Source organism: Pectinophora gossypiella, chromosome 27 (genome assembly GCF_024362695.1).
Source record: "Pectinophora gossypiella chromosome 27, ilPecGoss1.1, whole genome shotgun sequence".
NCBI classification, from domain to species: domain Eukaryota; kingdom Metazoa; phylum Arthropoda; class Insecta; order Lepidoptera; family Gelechiidae; genus Pectinophora; species Pectinophora gossypiella.
In genome coordinates this window covers 4451595-4473361 of record NC_065430.1, presented here as the reverse complement: position 1 = coordinate 4473361, position 21767 = coordinate 4451595, and the positions used below count along the sequence as shown (strand labels likewise).

The following is a 21767-nucleotide window of genomic DNA, read 5'->3' as shown; positions in this document are numbered from 1 at the left end:
TTGTCAACCCAATAGGGTATAATTATGGGTTACAAGTCAGATCCGCTGAGCAGGGCTGCTCTGTAAGTCGGTCACATCCCTTGGAACCATACAAAAATCCAATTCTTACCTTGTGCTGCATAACGTCTGAATGCGAGCGAGACATAGTTGGCGCGCTCTTACCCTTACTCCTTAACGATTTACAGTCATTTAGTACTAAAGTAAGACCCAAAAGGGATGATCAGCCCCAACACCTCGTTTTACACAGACATTACACATTGAAGACTAAAGTAAGACCGAGAGGGGGTAAGGCCGGCGCCCGATACGAATTAGTGCGGGCGGAAAGTTACCTTTTTTTTTGACGTGACTTATTGTAGATTTGCCGCAGATGGCATTAACTACTTGGCCGGACAAATGGGGAGCGCTGAAGGCTCTCACCCGGTGGAAAGTTACCGTTCTATATGTAGTAGATATTTACTATTCTTTATTAGACTTGCACAGAACGGGAAAGGGTGGTATGAAGAGAGTAGACCTATACCCAGCAGTGGGTGGATATAGGCTGAGTAGATTACTCCCATACCGACCCCGCCGGCGTGGTCGACGATTTCCCTCAATCAGCGCTTATCGCTATCGACTCTATATCGATTAATTCTTTCAAATATTTTGCCTCTCAGACGACGCCCTGAGCCGAGGTTCGTGCCCAACTGGGCACCCTCAGGCCTGTTGTCTTAAACGTTGTACAGGGTGAGAGCCTTCAGCGCTCCCCATTTGTCCGGCCAAGTAGTTAATGCCATCTGCGGCAAATCTACAATAAGTTACGTCAAAAAAAAAGCTGTGTAGATAGATGCCACCGCTTTACAGAAGAGGTCTACGATGTCGTATTGTTGTATATCTTCGAACACCGGTGGTCAAACTCATAACCATCAACGTAAAAATATCCCAGAATCTTTAAGTCTTTTTGTAAAAATCCAGTTAGAACTCATTTACTGGGTATTAGTGACGTCGTTAGTAACGAAAACTTTGAGGGATGATTCAGATCATGATTCTGAGTTGATATCAAGTGGAAATTCCCGTCGCTAAAGTAAAGAACGGAAAATAATTAAAAAAAAAACACTAAAATTTTAATGAATTTTCCGACAGGAAATTCCACTTGATATCAACTCAGAATCATCCCCCTCAGTATTCGTTACGGTGTCACTAATACCCATACCTACTTGTATGGCTATTGTTGTACTTGTACGGGGTGTAAGTGACATCGTATCGAATACTGAGGGGGATGATTCAGCTGATTATTCTGAGTTAATATCAAGTGTAATTTTCCATTGCAAAAGTATCAGAATTGAAAATATATTAAAAAAAAACTATTAAAAGTCATAAATTTTGCGAAGGAAAATTCCACTTGATATTAACTCAGAATGATGGTCTGAATCATCCCGCTGTGTATTCGTTATGATGTAACTAAAACCTTGTATGTTGGCGTCATACATAAGTTGTAACTGGGTCGAAATTTGGAATTTTTACCAGGAATTAAATCAAATGCATGAAAACGACGTTTTGTTGAAGTCACACACAGCATAGCCGTATGTGATTTTTCAAAATGGCGCTTATGTACGTGGTTTTCACTTTGAGCCGACGACTTTATTACTATATATTATACTTATCTATGATGTATCAAGACTAAATACTTTAAGCAATTTGACTGATAATTGCGTCAAAGACGTCCCAACTCAATTATTTTGTAAAATATACTTAACTATATTATTTTAAGTATAACTTATACAATCGAAATGTATATTTAAGTGTTTTTTTTTTGTTTTTATAGCACTCACTCGAGCTTAGGAAAAGAAAAGAGAAAATTAAACCTAAAAAATTCTTACTCGAATGGGACTTTGAACCAGCAGCTCTTGTTAGGCCTCAAACTGGATGACAGCTGCAGCGGCGCGGCGGCGGCGGCGGCGCGGGGAGCGGCGCGTTCAAATGCTAAGATTCATATTGAAGTGTTCTCGATGGCAGCGGCGCGGCGACCGGGGTACGAGCGGTGTCTCTGCGTTTGAAACTCGCCTTTTTGTTTCCTTTGTTCATTATGGGGATTCAGATCTTCTTTTGCCCATAATAAATCGTACGAAACAAAAGAACTACAAACGAAAATGCGTTGTCGCCGTTTCGACATCGCGTTCATTTGAGACACAACTCTATACCGCCGCAACACCGCGCGATTTGGCCGCTGGCATCGAGAACGGAACAGCGGCCGCCGCGCAGCTCCCCGCACCGCTATCGCCGCCGCGCCGCTGCCGCTGTCATCCAGTTTGAGCCCTTAACCATTACTCTAAAGAGTCCTCCTCCTGTCCATGCGAAATTCTTCAATCTACATCGCCATTAAGGCGACGTCATCTATCTAGAATATTGAGTACTAATATTTCTTAGACCGATTAGAATATTGGGTAAGTACTTACATTAATACAGGTTGTGAGAAGCTGCAGTAGTTTTAGGCGGATGTGACGTTCGTTATGTAAAAATTGACGATTCAAAGTGTAACTATGTTACCTACTGAATAAAGATATTTTTGAATTTGAATTTGAATTTGAATACTAATACAGTTAGTTACATGTAGATCACTCGGCAGGGCCCGCAGTATACCAGCGTCGTGGCTCACGCCGCGACTTATGCTGAGCGAGATCCTTTTATTCCGGACTCCACCGCAGATGATCGGGCCGTCAGTGCGTTGCATTTAGAATACTTAGTTTTATTAGTATTGTTTTTATGATTTTGGTTTGTTTTTCTTTTTGTTTGGGTATTTTTTTTTATCTGTGTACTTATTGATTTCCGTGTGGTTTCTGTGTCTGTGGTGTCCGGAAGTAATAAATGTTTCTTTCTTTCTTTCTTTCTTTCTTTCTAGATTAGAACTGTCGTAAAGATGACACTTTAGGTATTTTTAAAAGATTTTTGTTTTTATAGGTAAGGACTATTTGAGTTCGAATCCCGTCCGAGTCAGAATTTTTCGATTTAATTTTCTCTTTATATATTGTTAACATTTATAACTAATATAATCAAAATGTATGTTGTATTGTTGTGTTGGTAGAATTGAAAATCATTCCTTATTGTCAACAAAATTGGAAATCACCAAGTAAAAAATATATTTGCTACTGGGAACAAAACATATCTATTTAAATTAATAAAAAACCAGGCAAGTGCGAGTCGGACTCGCGCACGAAGGGTTCCGCACCATTGATTAGGTAAACAACAAGGTTTTCATTTTCAATTTCATAAAATATGTATACACTTTGAAACCATGTCACATTAACTTTGACAAATTAAACCGTAAGTATCATTAAATCTCAAATATGATAGTACGATAGGGTTATAAAGTGGGTACATGATATTGCTCATGACTGTACGGTCACGAGCATTATATAGGTATACACTTTGGTACCATGTCACATTAACTTCTTTGACAAATTAAACCGTAAGTCTAATTAGATGTCAAATATGATAGTACGATAGGGTTCTAAAGTGGGTACATGATACTGGTCATGACTATACACAAGTTTCAAATCGCTTACCTGCTGCCATTATTGCTACCTAACAAAAAAGGGCAAACAAAATGCGTTTGTTGTATGGGAGCCCCGCTTAAATGTTTCTTTTGTTTTGTTTTTAGTATTAGTTGTTATAGCGGCAACAGAAATACATAACAGACAGACAACGAAGTCTTAGTAATAAATAACGTCCCGTTTTTACCAAAGGGTACCCAATGGTACGGAATCCTAAAAATGGTAGAATATATTTATTTTTTGGTATATTTTCCACTGTAGTATAACTTAAAATAAAATTAAGTATCTGCAAATAACCTCTTATAAGAGCAAAATGCACTGTTACCTACTTATTTGTGAATAGTGAACTATTTTTAATACGTCTATAAGGTAAAAAATAACTGGGTAGTTTCCTAGGTCAAAGATAAATTATGAAATTCTGATTACTAAATAAAGACAGATCTAAAACTGTCAAAAAACGTTTTCCATTTTTCTACGTAACTTATTTACGAATGTTAATAAAGAAAAATGTAATAATAAGTGCGACATTTTGTCACATTTTTCTATGACGTCACTTGTTGCTTTTTCATACAAATTCCATAGTAATTTCATGTTCTGACGTTTAGTAAAAAGTAAATGATTTGACTAGTTGGAAACTAACCTTATTAATTTGTTTTTCCCGATGTTTCGCGTTGCAGCGACCGCGGTCACATGACGACTGGCGTGGTTATCATTGCGAAGGTGTCGTAGGTGTAACTACCCTCACTTCACTACTATTTTTTTGATGTATCGACCCATTAAAAATAGTTTCCTTGCTGATTCCACTATACACTATCTAAGTTTATTTTAAGCTATATCTGTCATTTTTTTATCCGCCGAAAAGGAAAGGGACGAGTAATCGCCAGGCATAAAATTTATGGGACACTCGTCAATTTTAGACAAAAATTTAAAAAACTCTTCCAAAATGTTATATTGGCCAATAATCGGACAGAATTAAGTTGACAGCATACGTCAAACGGATTGAATATGAGCGAGATGCCTATTTTATACGCCCGGGTTATTCATTCATTTTGAAATTAACAGTTATCAAACACCCGTTCCTTTCCTTTTTCTCGGATAAGAAAATGACGGGTATAAGTTAAAAGTTGGAGGTGTCTGCAGGAATCGGAGCCACTATGTATACAGTGCGTAAATATTTAAAAGTGTCTATTTTTTGTAAATGTTTAATAAAGAGGGTGATAGTGACATCGTAACGAATACTGAGGTGGATAATTCAGACTGTTCCGTCGCAAAATTAATAATTATGTTGTTTTATCTTTTTTAATTATTTCTATACTGTTGCGATGAAAAATTGAACTTGATGTCAACTCAGAATAAAGAATTGAATCATCCCCTTCAATATTAGTTACGATGTCACTTACATTCCGTACAAGCATACCGTATGGGTTTGGGTGACACCGTAACGAATACTGAGAGGGATGATTCAGACCATGATTCTGAGTTGATATCAAGTGGTATTTCCTGTCGGAAAATGAATAAAAATTTAAGTGTATTTTTAAATTATTTTTAGTTCCATACTTTTACGACGGAAAATTCCACTTGATATCAACACAGAGTTATGGACTGACTCATCCCTCAAAGTTTTCGTTGCGATGTCACTAACACCCTGTATATACGTACTTATATGTATAATCAAGTAAAAAAAAAAACATTAAATGTATTGAGTAATATCGGATATCAATTTAAACGTATGTAATAAGGAAATCAATGTATAACATGGATGTTTAAATAAAAAATGTCATAAAAAATAAAACTGCATTTTTCATTAAAAATAAATATCCTTTTCTACTTCGTCAACGATGATTAGCTTGACACAGGAGAGAATGATATACAGTTAAGTGCAAAAGATGTCAATATATTTAAGTATAAAATAAATTCATAATTTTTAAATTTAATTTAAATAGAATATGAAATGTAGATAAAATCGTAGTCTTTGCCTACGCCTGTATATTGCTGTCGATTCTCGGACGGACCAAATTCAATAGTTCCCGAAGATAAATTATGAAATTCTGATTACTAAATAAAGACAGATCTAAAGGTGACAAAAATGATTTATTTTTTCTATCTAACTTATATATGAATTTTAATAAAGAAAATGTATAAAGTGAAATATTTTGTCACGTTTTCCTATGACGTCATAAGGTACTTTTTCATACAAATACATACATACATAAACTCACGCCCGTAATCCCTAATGGGGTTCATACAAATTCCATAGTAATTTCGTGTTTGGACGTTTAATAAGTACCGGATAACCTTTAATAAGCCTTCAGAGCTCCCCATTTGTATCGCCAAGTAGTTAATGCCATCTGCGGCAAATCTACAATAAGTTTACGTCAAAAAAAAGACTAGTAACTGATTTGACTAGTTGGAAACTACCCTATTTAAGTTTAATTTGTTAGTTCCGAAATTGGCTCTCTTTCCATCAATAACACCCTTATTATAAGAAATTAACTCCAACCTTCGTCGACTCCGACTGCAGTGGAGGCGACCTCAAGGTCTTCCTCGAACTCAGCTCAAAATCGGTATTCTAGATTCAACACGCGCCTCAACTTTAACTCGAGTTTACTCCAGTAAGGCATGACGTCATTATTTTCGTATTATTATATTGGCAGTATGACATACTCGACTCCAGGGAGTGAAGTCCTCGAGTCGAGGACGTAAATAATAATAATAATTTATTTATTTCACGAAACATGTCTCATACATATGTGTTAGTAAACTTATTTTTATCTAATATTAGATGCTATGACATGCAAGTCACAGCATCTAATATTATCATAACGGGCAGTCGAGTCGCGCACCTATCATCGAGAGGGCGGGGTTGCCGCTGCCCTGCGCACCAGAGACGTGCATCACTTCCTCATAGTCGTATAAAAGCAGTCGACGCGAGCTTCAGCGAACATGCCCGAGGCGCTACAGAAGTGAGGCAGCCGCAATAACACCCTAAAAGCGTTGTTGCGTAAATGTGAACTTAAAATACAAAAATGCTCAGCTGAGGAGGAGTCGAGTGGGGGAAGAGTCGAGTGAACATCTTAGAATACGGGTGTTAGGGTGGTATTAATAAACTAATCTCAGCTTCGAGACTACCCTCAAGATCATGTCAATGAAAAACAGACAAATAATAATAACACAGTAATGTAATGTGGCGCAGCGGTTAACACGCTCGGTCTGCGATTGTTGAAGTTAAGTAACTTTCGCAAAGGTCGGTCATAGGATGGGTGACCACAAAAAAAAGTTTTTATCTCGAGCTCCTCCGTGCTTCGGAAGGCACGTTAAGCCGTTGGTCCCGGCTGCATTAGCAGTCGTTAATAACCACCAATCCGCACTGGGCCCGCGTGGTGGTTTAAGGCCCGATCTCCCTATTCATCCATAGGGAAGGCCCGTGCCCCAGCAGTGGGGACGTTAATGGGCTGGTGATGATGAATGTAATGTGACAGTTCTCATATAAAAACAGGGACTTGAGCATGATCTTGAGGGCAGTCTCAGCTGAGATTAGTTTATTAATGGTCCCGATTCATGCAGACACCTCCTAATTTTACTTTAAGTTATACCTGTAATTTTTTTATCCGCCGAAAAGGAAAGGGAAGAATGATTGACAGCTCTTAATTTTAGGAAGAATGAGTAAATGAATAAATAAAAAAAGAAAGATATCTCGCTGGTATGAGGACCGTTTGACGTGTGCTGTCAACTTAATTCTGTCGGGTTATTAGCCAATGTAAAATGTACACAGGGTTGTTTTAGATTTGTGTTTAAAATTTACGTGTGTTCCATAAATTTTATGCTTGTCGATTACCCGTCCCTTTCCTTTTCGGCGGATAAGAAAATGACAGATATAACTTAAAATAGATGGTATTTACAGGAATTAGCACCGATACCACCCTTAGTGTAAGTCAAGGACGGAATTATTTATACAGCTGTCAAACTAATACATATTTATTTTTACTTTTTCTTGTCTTCATTAGGCATCGCCGTCCTGGGAAAAAAACAAGAAATCTTAGTAAATAAACAATTATAAAATAGCACAAAAGTGCTTTTATACTTTGTCAAATGAAGCCAGATTAATTTCACAGCTGTGAGAACAGGTGGCCTCGAAAGGCCACATTGAAGCAAGTCATATTTAAAACAATACTGCTATTTAACATTTACGCATAAAACACTTCAGTGCATTATATCAACAAAATTTCAAATAGCAAAATTGTTTTCGTATTATAGATGACTGGTTCAATGCGCCCTTTAAGCCCCAGGTGGTTTTTAAGGCCACATCGAAGCAATTCATATTTAAATCAATATTGCAATTTGATTTCATCTCCCTAGCGTTAACCCGCTTGTCACGGGGTCCGCTTAGCCAATCTGAAGATTTGACAGATCATATTTTACCGGGCACGTATGGGAACCAAAAGGCCACATTGGCCCCGATTCCTGCAGACACCGCCTAATTTTTTTTTAAGTTATATCCGTCATTTTCATATCCGTCGAAAAGGAAAGGGACGGATGATTCACAACTCTTAATTTTAGGAAGAATGATTAAATGAATGAATAACCCGGGCGAATCAAAAGGTACGTCGCTGGTATGCAATCCGTTTGACGTGCTGTCTACTTAACTGTGTCGGGTTATTGACGGATGTAAAATTTTTAGACGGTTGGTTTAGATTTGTGCTTAAAATTGACGTGTGTTCCATAAATTTTATGCTTGTCGTTTACCCGTCCCTTTCCTTTTCGGCGGATAAGAAAATGACAGATATAACTTAAAATAAAATTAGATGATATTTACAGGAATTAGCACCATTGCAATAATTCTTCTAAAAAAAAAGAATATTTAAAAACTGCCTATTTCTCCCGTCAGGTGTCGCTACTGTTGAGTGTTCTTAAATTTTGACAGTTCCCCATACTATTTGAGTAAACAAACCTATTGTTTTGGTTATATTTTTACACTATGCTAGCGTTTAACTGCAAACTCATATTGTTATATTTATTCCCTAAAAATCGAAATGTCTATCTTTTTCCAACTGATGGCTTTACTGTTTCGTAACTCATCCTGCAGACGGGATCCACTCCACGTTGCTTCACATTTTATAGCAATTTATCACGAATTTTAGCTTGACAGTGGCCCCGATTCCTGCAGACACCGCCTAATTTTATTTTAAGTTATATCCGTCATTTTCATATCCGTCGAAAAGGAAAGGGACGGATGATTCACAGCTCTTAATTTTAGGAAGAATGAGTAAATGAATGAATAACCCGGTCGAATCAAAAAGGTACGTCGCTGGTATGCAATCCGTTTGACGTGCTGTCTACTTAACTGTGTCGGGTTATTGACTGATGTAAAATTTTTAGACGGTTGGTTTAGATTTGTGCTTAAAATTGACGTGTGTTCCATAAATTTTATGCTTGTCGATTACCCGTCCCTTTCCTTTTCGGCGGATAAGAAAATGACAGATATAACTTAAAGTAAAATTAGATGGTGTTTACAGGAATTAGCACCAGTATGGAGAACTGTCAAAACTTAGGAACACTCAACAGTGCTGCCGCCTACATTTCAGCTTCTAGTTTTTATCCTCATTGCTACAATGTGGCTTTTTAGACCCCTAGCCATCTCCAGTGCAGAAGAAAAAATAAAAAGCCTTTGTTCTCACTAGTTCGATTCATTAGTTCGATCGTCGAACTAGTGAGAATTATTTTTCTCATTAGTCCGATCGTCGAGCTAGTGAGAACAAAGGATAAAAAGTAGACAGTTATAGGATAGGGGCATGATAATTTATAACAATATACCAAACGCAATAAAAGAATTACCTACTTCAAAATTAAAAAAACATATATATAGCTGGCTTCTTTACCATAAATTTTATAGCGTCAAAGAATTTTTATCCCAAAAATATTGAATTGGAAAAATGTGGTGTAAATGATATAAATGATAATTATTGGAAATGTTTCTAAACTGTAACAATATTTGCATGCTATTGTTGATAGCTGATAAGGAGGGACTTTTATAAGCATCCATCTATTAATGTACCCTTTTCAAAAGCAAATAAAGAGTATTTCTATTTCTTCTAGGAATACATATTATTAAAAAAAATAAAAGCGCAATCAATATTTTACTGTTCTATATTTGACAGATGGCTAATGACACATATAAAGTGTAATTAAAACTATTTTAAAAATATGACTATTTTTAAATTTAAAATATGTACAATCTTATAAGTTTTATTCACAACATCGTGAAATACACTTCTCATCAAAAAAATCGAAACACCTTGCAAGTTTACGTTTTGTCAGGATTATCAGAAAAATGTGTACATTTAGGAATAAATGTTAAATGTCGTTTAATAGTGAGTAATATGAGCTTATCAAATCTTAATGTTAATGTTCTAAATTTAAATGAATTTTTCATAGGTTTCGTATTTTGTTAAATGAGTCATTTTTATTCCGTATGGAGTATAAAGGAAATGGATAAAACAACACACGTAAATGAAAAAAAAAAGCTAAAAAACGTTTATTTAATAACTTGTATTCCCTCCCCGAGCTCTAATTACTGCTTCCATACGGTTCTTCATCGATCGGATGAGAGTCACGATCACATGCTGTGGTATATTGTCCCATTCCTCTTGGATTGCATCTTGCAGCTGGCTAAGTGTTTCTGGGGCAGGATCTCTTGCTCGAATTCGTCTCTTTAATTCATCCCACAGATGTTCAATGGGATTCATGTCCGGGCTTCTTGCTGGCCATTCCATAATAGAGATATCGACTTCGTTAAGATAATCTCGTACGACGCCCGCGGTGTGAGCCCTAGCATTGTCGTGCATGAATATGAAGCCGTTGCCAATAAAATGTGCATAGGGCATCACATGAGGCTCGAGACACTCTTCGACGTACCGATGACAGTTTAGTGCAGGCAGACGTGGCCCAGACACGAAAGCAAGCTCTGTCTTACCGTCGGCGCTGATTCCTCCCCAAACCGTCCACGAACCGCCACCATAGCTGACCTTTTCTTCAATGCAGCATTGTGCATAGCGTTCTCCGTCTCTTCTGTAGACCTTGTTCCTTCCGTCGTTACCATACAGCATAATTTTACACTCATCAGAAAAGAGAACTTTGCTCCACTGTAGGTATGACCAATTTAGGTGCTCACGTGCAATGTTAAGGCGCGCTCTTCGATGGTCTGCAGTTAATTTCGGCCCATTTGCTGGCTTATGCGGTACCAGTCCACGATCCTTCAACCTTCTTCTAATTGTAGAGTCACTTACAGCCACCCTTCGTACAACACGAAGCCGCTGCTGCAGTTGAAAAGCGTTAAGGCGTCGATTTCTTAAAGAAGTTGTTACAATAAATCGATCATCTCGCTCAGAAGTGACCCGATTCCTGCCAGATCCTGAACGGCGCGTGAACAAACCAGTCTCCCGATAACGTTTATAGACTCTATGAACAGATGACAGGCTTAGATGCAGTCTTGCAGCCACAACACGCTGACTAAGGCCAGAATCCAGCAATGCCACAACTTGGGCGGCTTCTGTGGGCGAAGTATCCATACGTTTTAGAAAAAAAACCTTTTTTCAGACGTCCCAAAGTCACAGTATTGAAATAAAAAACAAAAAGTTTAAGGATAGGCGCCAATTTTTAGTTTTTAAACGCTAAATGTACTCCAACCCTAAACACACATTTGTCTCAGAACAGTGATTCATTTCGTTTATAAGATAAACAAATGAAATTCTAATTTTGAATTTAGAATTTTCGCTTATTACTGTAATGGCCAAACTGCCAGCTATACATTTATGTTTTTTTTTCATCGTATGAATTCTTTTTTGTGTTAAATTCGGACAGAAACAATGAAAACGGAAGTGTTTCGATTTTTTTGATGAGAAGTGTATATTTGACAAATATAATCTGGGAAGAAATATTTTGTAGAAGTTTGGAGTTATAATATATGTACTTATATATTTTTTCTATTTCATTTTAAATAATATTCCTACCGCGGTAGGTAGTGCCACAACTCCGGAGTGTTGAAATCCGAAACCGCCCCGCACCAATTTACCTCACCCCCTATAAGCCATACTTTAAATCTAAATGGCGGTAAGCCGCTAAGGAGTAAGAAGGAGCACGCGCGGACTATTTGTCTCACACGCACTTACGTGTAACAATGTTGGCGACACACGATAACAATGTTTTTTTTTGTATGGAATATTTGGGGTCATGCTTGTGCCTCAGTAACCAGAATTAACTAAAATAAATAATGCTCTAACACGGGAATACTGCTAAGAATAATAGGAACCTTTGGGCAGGGTGCACTATGCGGTGGTCTTTATTAGATGGACGAGGGATATATTAAATAAGTATACAGGGTGGTGTTAGTGACATCGTAACGAAAACTTTGAGAATTGATTCAGACCATGATTCTGAGTTGATAATAAATGGAATTTTCCGTCGCAACAGTACAGAATTGAAAATAATAAAAATAAAACATTTTCATGAATTGTCCGACGGGAAATTCCACTTGATATCAACTCAGAATCATGGTCAAAATCATCCCCCTCAGTATTCGTTACGATGTCACTAACACCCTGTATAATGTGAAAAAATGTGTGTAATTTATATATAAAATAAATATAATGCTCCAAACATCTACTTTTCTCAGATTATATTAAAATAATAATTACACCGATCACCCAACCCATTTTTATTAATTGGCAGATTATACATAATTGTACGTAACAACCCATACTTCATATAGGTAAGGTGAAAATCTGACCAGAAAAAAAAATGGAGAGACAAATTGTAGATGTCCTTAGAAAAGGTTCAGTACGATCTACTCTGAACCGGCGTGCGTGTATGAAACGATTGATGAATATGACACGAGGAAGAAATCAGAATCATTTATTCCACGTAATTATCAATACCTACTTGTATGGCTACCTGTATGTACTTGTTCGGGGTGTAAGTGACATCGTAACGAATACTGACTGCAATGATTCAGCTCATTATTCTGAGTTAATATCAAGTGGAATTTTCCATCGCAAAAACATAGAATTGAACATAATTTTAAAAAACTAAAAAATTTGGCTACGGAAAATTCCACTTGATATCAACTCAGAATCATCCCTCAAAGTTTCCGTTACGACGTCACTAACACCCAGTATGCACGGTCACGAGCATTAATATGTATACACTTTGGTACCATGTCACATTAACTTTGACAAATTGAACTGTGAGTCTCACTAAATGTCAAATATGTTAGTGCGACAGGGTCCTAAAGTGGGTGCATTATATTGCTCATGCCTGTACTTATATGTAGTAATTAAATTGGTCCGAATCGATTCACTTGACGGTAAATTCGCGAGTTACATTTACGTTGGTAAGAAAGGTCGGTGAGGTGTGGATAGTTCTTGCGATGGGTGTACCTCTGACTACCCCAATTGGGATATAGTCGGGCGCTTATGTTTTGATAATTTTCTCTGGTCAGATTTTAATATATATTTAATAGAAATATTAATACGAATCTGGAATTTTATCCACCATTGTGTATTGTGGATTTTATTTCATTCATTTTGATTTCGGCTATTCGAACGAAGCTTCAAAACCAGTCTAATTTCCGTCATTCAGAAAAGAAAATCGGCGATACCACTCACTGCCTATCACGTTGGTCTAACAGAAAGCTCGTAAGTGGGTACTTAGTTCATCTTGCGATTCGGATAAGCATTAAAAAAAAGTAAAATAATCCGTGCTTCGGAAGGCACGTTACGCCGTTGGTCCCGGTTACTACTTACTGATGTAAGGATGTAGTCGTTACATGAGTCATGTCAGGGGCCTTTAGCGGCTCAGTAATAACCCTGACACCAGGGTTGATGGGGTTGGTAATTAACCTCTCAACCCATACGATTGAAGAAGAGATCGCCAAATACATATTATGTAGCTATTATTTAAAAAAAAATCCGAACCACAAACAAATATTAAAAAAAACCTTCAACCTTTCTCATTGTAATTTACAATCGATAAATGATTCTGTCTTCCATGTCAGAACAGACAGAAAGACAGACCCTACCAAAATACCAACAATTACAAATACAAATTTATTGGCCTACGTCCAAAATTGGATATGAATTTAGGATATAGATAGATAGATAGAAATGATTCTGACGGAGTAATTCTGTGTGACGGTAATTAGTCTGGAACATAAATTTACTACTACCGTAGATTGAACATCAGCGCTCAAAAAGTGAGACGCAAAGTTACTGTTAATATAGCGACGTTGACAGTACTTTACCTCAGTGCGCGATTAGGCGCCGAACTGGCAACACGGGGAAGTGCGTGGTAAAAACTTGCAAAAATTACAAGCTCAAAGCGAAAAAAGAAGGTTGGGACATCATATTTCTAATAAGTAATGACATTGTGCAAGTTATCATAGTATAAACATTTTAATTTTCGCAGTAAAATCCACCAGAATAATAATTTTAGTTTAAAATACATACATACATAAACTCACGCCCGTAATCCCAAATGGGGTGGGCAGAGCCACAAGTAATCAAAGACAACTTGCAGCCACTGTTGATACGAAGTCCTAAGATGGATATGATGAACCTTATGGTGATAAGGGATCAGCCTGTCGCCCATAACATTAGTCCATCATGTTAGAGGACGCAATCCCTCTGTCGGTTTTTACGACATGCCCGGGAAGACAAGCAGCTGAACGTGTTCTATGTTTTTTATTTGCTCCCAGAACAGCATAGAAGCATAGTTTAAAATACTTACACTAAAACAAGTTCAGACTCCCGGTCAATCCGAGTCGCAGTATAACCCGACCGCGTCACGAAGCACCACGCGCTAATATACGTAATAAGACGATGCGTACTTTCCTAATTTGACACGATTCTATTGAATGTATATACCGCTGTGTACGAGTGTATAGCTAAACAAGCGCCAAGTTTTCGCCGCATTTTTGTATCGAGCGCTGTATCTACGGCAGTGGTAAATCAATGGACTGGAAGCAAGACTTTTTCACCGAAATCTTTTTTCTTTTTAATAAAACAGATAATAAAAATAATGTCTTTAAGGTTTAATTCACTAAAAAGCACTGACACCACACATCACATAGGGTATACACTATAAAATTGTTTTTGTCCGTATGACACATTATCATACCATATTCCGACCGTTGTCGCCTGCTATCCTGTCCACGATCTGAAAAAAAAAAAAATAGTCGGGAAAGAGTTTGGAAATAGGGTTGCCAGTAGAGCTAACATGGGCGATGTGATACAATTTTCTCACGGCCTTTGGTCTTGGTTACAAGACTGTTAACCCGGCCCCAGGGGCGACAGAGTCATCTTCTCTGCCCTCCATGGGGCAAACTCCCTCCTGTTCGGCGCGTCCTTGCCGCGGGGGTGGGCGCTCCTACTTCAGTAGGCCAGAGTGAGATGGTGGCTGAGTTCGAATAGGGACCCAGACCTACGGGGTATAACGTAGAACCCTTGCCCAGGGATACGGGTGAAGACCTCAACGGTTGCAGAGGCGAAGATGGGAGCCATCGGTACGGCAATGCAGGACGGAAGGGGCAAGTCACAGAGACTGCAACCTGGACCCTGACAGAGGGCAGCAGTAACCTAGTCCTAGTACGGCTTTGTAATAGACTACTCTGGGCGCCATCCCACTTGCGTCAGACAGAGTACTGCGGGGCGGAAGGCAAGAGGGAAACCACTGCCCTATTTTTCCCTAAAAAAGTAACATGGAAAATGCTGCACCGACAAGAGCGTGGCTCTTAAATCGATGATGATTATTTTTTTCGATTCTGACGATATAATTATATCGTTTTTACGATTGGTGCTAATATTATGTGAACCCAAAAAGTCAGCACTATTAATTATTTCAAATATTTTTCCTCTCAGACGACGCCCTGAGTCGAGGTTCGCGCCCAACTGGGCACCCTCAGGCCTGTTGTCCTAAACGTGGTACCGGGTGAGAGCCTTCAGCGCTCCCCATTTGTCCGGCCAAGTAGTTAATGCCATCTGCGGCAAATCTACAATAAGTCTCGTTAAAAAAAAGCTCCCCACCAGCGTCTGAGCTAGGTTTACCTCACCCACCCCCCCCCCCCCCCCTCGAACAAAGTTTAGTCTTCAATCGAATGGCGTCAGACGTCACACACACAGATGCGCGTGTACGATAACGTCAATGTGTAGTGTCTGTGTAAAACGAGGTTGTTTGTATGAAGTTCATTTACGGTGAATGCTGTGTACGCATGTAACTGGCAAGCATATACACCAAGTCTTTCTATTTATAATGCTGTCTGAAAAAGTTTCATATGTACTGCTGTACATAAACAGCCTATATAACGTCCCACTGCTGGGCACAGGCCTCCCCTCAATCAACCGGAGGGGGTATGGAGCATACTCCACCACGCTGCTCCACTGCGGGTTGGTGGAGGTGTTTTTACGGCTAATAGCCGGGACCAACGGCTTAACGTGCCCTCCGAAGCACGGAATCATCTTACTTTTTCGGACAATCAGGTGATTCAAGCCTGAAAAGTCCTTACCAAACAAAGGACAGTCTCACAAAGTGATTTCGACAATGTCCCCATCGGGAATCGTACCCGGACCTCCAGAGCCTAACGCTCTAACCACTAGACCACGGAGGCTGTTATTAATTATTATTAGGCTGTTAATGTATTGCTGTATGTGTACCTAAATAAATAAGTGACCGGGGTGTGCTCAATAGGAACATTAACGTGAAGGACTTACCCCCCGTATGATGGGCAGGCTGAGCAGCGACCCCAAAACTGGGACCATCCGTAGGAAGTTGATCGCAGCTGGTAAGAAACCCCTGAAGACAAAATAAAATAATTTATATCATCATTGGTCCTTCTCTGATATGGGTTTTAAGGTGGATCACCAACTTCATCAACCCTCAGGGTTACTATTGAGCCGCCAAAGGCCCCTGACTCGTGTAACGACTACTTACATCAGTAAGTACTAACCGGGACCAACGGCTTAACGTGTCGTCCGAAGCACGGATCATCTTACTTTCGGACAATCAGGTGATCAGCCTGTAATTCCTAGTCAAACTAGAGATCACAAAGTGTTTTTTTGTGATATTTCCCCACCGGGATTCGAAACTGGGACCTGCGGATCATGAGACGTCAGCTGAGCTGCAGTAGTTTTAGGCGGATGAGACGTTCGTTATGTTAAAATTGACGATTCAAAGTGTAACTTACACAGTCAATGGCCCCGATTCCTGCAGACACCGCCTAATTTTATTTTAGGTTATATCCGTCATTTTCGTATCCGTCGAAAAGGAAAGGGACGGATGATTCACAGCTCTTAATTTTAGAAAGAATGAGTAAATTAATGTGTCGGGTTATTGACTGACGTAAAATTTTTAGACGGTTGGTTTAGATTTGTGCTTAAAATTGACGTGTGTTCCATAAATTTTATGCTTGTCGATTACCCGTCCCTTTCCTTTTCGGCGGATAAGAAAAGGACAGATATAACTTAAAATAAAATTAGATGGTATTTACAGGAATTAGCACCAATGAATATATAAATGATAAACTAAAATGAATAAATTTTAATAATATTTTATAAATTAAATCATAATAAACATATAAAACAATACTTAAAATATAAGTGCAATAATATTGTTAAAATATAGTAGGTATAATAAATACAAGTTGTATCGCTGACTAATAATTAAGTATGTTGTCCTCTCTACCAGTTGCAGTGCCCTTACCGGGTCCATGTTGATACTATAATACTTACTTCTGTATTTTTATAACACCACAATTTCTACGAACACATGGTCGCAATAAAACATTTCAATTTCTATTTCTAACTATGTTACCTACTGAATAAAGATATTTTTGAATTTGAATTTGAATTGAGCTAACCTTGAAATGTTAGCTGTCACTTTTGAGCATACCTGGTTTTCTTATACCATGCGTGAACATACGTTATTTTGTGTTCCAGAATGTTTGTCCAAATAATGAAAATAGTTTCGACTCTTATTACATGGGATTTAAACATAGCTTTTTCGATTCTGCTCCGCACGACCCAGGGACGGTACTGAAAAGTATCGGCGTCCGAAGGACGTAATTTACGATCCCAACGACCCGATTACTCTAGCCATAGAGGCAGCCAATCAGCTCGGGCCACCAAACACTTCAGGACCCCGATACCGACCCCGCCGGCGTGGTCGACGATTTCCCTCATTCAGCCCTTATCGCTATCGACCCACTACAGTCGATTAATTCTTTCAAATATTTTTCCTCTCAGACGACGCCCTAACCCTCAGGCCTGTTGTCTTAAACGTTGTACCGGGCGAGAGCCTTCAGCGCTCCCCATTTGTCCGGCCAAGTAGTTAATGCCATCTGCGGCAAATCTACAATAAGTCACGTCAAAAAAAAAAACATAGCTGGCGAGGAGTGAGTGTGAGATACATAACATAAACTGCCTATATACGTCCCACTGCTGGGCACAGGCCTCCCCTCAATCAACCGGAGGGGGTATGGAGCATACTCCACCACGCTGCTCCACTGCGGGTTGGAGGTGTTTTACGGCTAATAGCCGGGTCCAACGGCTTAACGTACCCTCCGAAGCACGGAATCATCTTACTTTTTCGGACAATCAGGTGATTGAAGCCTGAAAAGTCCTTACCTTGAGATACATACCTGAACAATAATAAGAACCCGTAAATCTCAGCTATCATGCCCACCATGGGCCAGCCGAGCAGCACGATGGTGATGCCACCGAAGAAGGCCACGGATGCCTTCACTTTGTGCCGTTGGAAGAAGAAGAAGAACGTCCTCTGAAGCCCTATCACGCAGGCCAGACCGCTTATGAAAAGAATCTGAAACAATTAACATATTTAATTCCCCATCCTCTTACCCTTCTTCGTCTATCTTGTGGATACATTGTTTTAAGTTTACGCGGTTATTGGTGCTAATTCCTGTAAATTCAAATTCAAAATCTTTATTTTCAGTCTATTGTCCATAGATGTTAGTAACATAGTACTTAATCCTAATGTTAGTAGGCTAATATATATTTATGAAATCAAATTATGTAAATTAGAGTCGTCTAGCGGGAGGAGGTATGTGTGCGTGTAGTCGCAACCATCGCGCCATCAATGGCGACTCCCAGCGGTCCGCCCACACACCCAGGATGCCGTTGGAGCTGGCTTCCAAGCCATCCAAATACCATCTAATTTTATTTTAAGTTATATCTGTCATTTTCTTATCCGCCGAAAAGGAAAGGGACGGGTAATCGACAAGCATAAAATTTATGGAACACACGTCAATTTTAAGGACAAATCTAAAACAACCGTCTAAAAATTTTACATCAGCCAATAACCCGACACAGGTAAGTAGACAGCACGTCAAACGGATTGCATACCAGCGACATACCTTTTTGATTCGCCCGGGCTATTCATTCGTTTACTCATTCTTCCTAAAATTAAGAGCTGTCAATCATCCGTCCCTTTCCTTTTCGATGGAAAAGAAAATGACGGCTATAACTTAAAATAAAATTAGGCGGTGTCTGCAGGAATCGGGGCCATTATCATAATTAAAGCACATAATAACGGGTTCTTACCGCGTTTAAATGGGGATATGAGACTCCCGATATTCGAAATAAAAAAATATAAACAAAAAGATAGATATTCAATATAATAATTTTCGAAATATCGGGAGTCTCATATCCCCATTTAAACGCGGTAAGAACCCCTTATTATGTGCTTTAATTATCCTGTGGATTGTGAGGTGGATTACCAACCCCATCAACCCACCAGGGTTACTATTGAGCCGCCAAAGGCCCCTGACTCATGTAACGAATACTATAACTTACATCCGTAAGTAATAACCGGGACCAACCGCTTAACGTGCCTCCCGAAGCACGGATCATCTTACTTTTTGGACAATCAGGTGATCAGCCTGTAATGTCCTAAGCAAACTAGGGATGACAGTGATTTTTGTGATATGTCCGCATCGGGATACGAACCCGGGACCTCCGGATAGTGAGCCCAACGCTCAACCACTGGACCACGGAGGCCTCTTGCCCTTATCCCTGTATATACGATCCTGACGACCCAAATATACCCGCCCCGGCTTCGCTCGGATGCAACGTAGAGGAAAAAATGAAATTATTTACGACATCACATTAAAAGCCTCAAAAATAACAATATTTCTCCACTATTTAATGGATGTTATTATACATATAAACCTTCCTCTTGAATCATTCTATCTATTAAAAAAATCCGCATCAAAATCCGTTGCGTAGTTTTAAAGATTTAAGCGTACATAGGGATATAGGGACAGAAAAATGTAGTGATGAATGACGAATGAAGGAAACTTACATTGCCTATGGCCAGCAGACCTTTATCGAATAGCAGCAGTACTCCAAGGAAGAGGAATGTCATACCAAACCCAGCCAGGCCCACACCTATCTCTGGAAAGTACAAAAAACATTATTACCACCATAGTCCAAAAACAAAAAATCATTATCGAATCCATTCGAACTCATGTTTGGATCATAAATGATTATCACGTGCTCAGCGGTGAAGGAAAACGTGAGGAAACCCACATTCCGAAATGCCATGACGTAAATTCAAAAATGTTACATTGACCTTCAACAAGTTTATCCATGATAATTACGTTGAATAAATAATTCTGATTGGTTAGTCGCCTCAACCTGCGGGCTTAGCACCGTAAGCGCGCGACTCTTTCTCGCCTCGACATACGTCACCTCACTCTCACACACAGTACTGCACAGAAAGAGACAGACAATCTCTGTCGCGGCGAGAAAGAGTCGCGTCCTTAAGGTGCTAAGCCCGCTGATTTGGGTGCATTTGTATTCTTTTTTGTACTGGGATCCACGATTGCTTATTTCTTCTTTGACCATATATGTTTAGAATTTCGTGCACTTCTGTTGTTTTGATGAACCATAGCACATTTATTATTTAAATTATTTACTTAATTTAATTATTTAAAACATTACATTTTCGCGGGAAGCGTCGGCCACTCGATTTTTTATAATATTGCCATATGAAAATATTCTTAACTTTTATAATATTTTTAAACTTGTGTTGCCAGCGACAACACTTTGTCTAAATTACGTTTTTTCTTCAACGTGACTTATTGTAGATTTGCCGCAGATGGCATTAACTACTTGGCCGGACAAATGGGGAGTGCTGAAGGCTCTTTTCCAATCCCACAGGAACTCGAATTTGCAATCTCAAGTCGGGATTGCATTCTGTAGCTACAAGTTATCTCCTCATTATATGTAACTCTGCCCACCCCGTTAAGGATTACAGGCGTGAGTATGAGTTTGCGTATGTATCTACATATATATTAGATGATCAAAAACACTTCTAAGTGAAGATATAATTGTAACAATTTCATAATCAAACCATTATGTGATAATCAATCCATAAGTGGCCTTAATTAGGTCATATATACACTTTCCTTGACATTATAATCGGTTGCGGAACATTTTACAACTATCAGATTTAGCCTAAGTAGGTGGGTGATGACAGGTGATAAGCAAGAGTTAGTCCACATAAACTTATAACTTTAGCCCGTATTTTACGATAATATGGTTAGGGTTGACTTGTTAATAGAAATTATACATGTGAATATTAAATTTACAGTATTTTAAGTCTTCTTTGATTGATAAAAGTGGGAAAATTAAGCGATTTTACAAAACATTTGCCGTGGTAATTAGAATTGAAATATGCAGATGATATACTTACTTTGAGTGTCCGTTATTTCTATCATTTTGGAGAATAATATCTAAATTGTGTTTCACAAACTATCTATACTCTTTCACGAGCTATTTATTTACGATTTTTTTATATACAACAAATTCATAACCTAACGCTCCACGTCATTTTTGACGACCTATGATTTAGCTGTCAAAATGATTTAATTTGAATGCGCCTTAAATTTTCGCTTTTCCTTCACACATTTTCAAGTTAATTTCAGAATTTTGATAAAATGCTTTTTATCGTCGTCCTTTCATTACGTTACTTTATTTTACATTAGAAGAAGAGAGTTATTAAAATATATAATTAATTAATTCACCTGTCTTGCTTATTAAAAATGAAAAAGTGAACGCAGCTATTTAGTTTCTTATATTGGCAGCCATGATTATAATGTTGCCAATATAAATATTTTATCTAGAACAATGTAAGAAGAAGTAAAATCTTATTCAATTTTACGACAAGAAAAAGTTT

At 38.5% G+C, this 21767-nt stretch overlaps 1 protein-coding gene across 1 annotated transcript; it reads right to left on the bottom strand.

Moving 5' to 3' along the window:
• Positions 1–7484: 7484 nt before the first annotated feature.
• On the bottom strand, positions 7485–21437 carry LOC126379010 (vesicle transport protein GOT1B). The gene is made up of 6 exons (XM_050027588.1): positions 21285–21437; positions 19890–19981; positions 18211–18389; positions 16286–16367; positions 14697–14735; positions 7485–7542 (listed from the first exon to the last, which is right to left on the bottom strand). Exons 1-6 carry the CDS (start codon positions 21307–21309, stop codon positions 7528–7530), a joined length of 432 nt encoding a protein of 143 aa, XP_049883545.1. The 5' UTR covers positions 21310–21437; the 3' UTR covers positions 7485–7527.
• Positions 21438–21767: the final 330 nt, after the last annotated feature.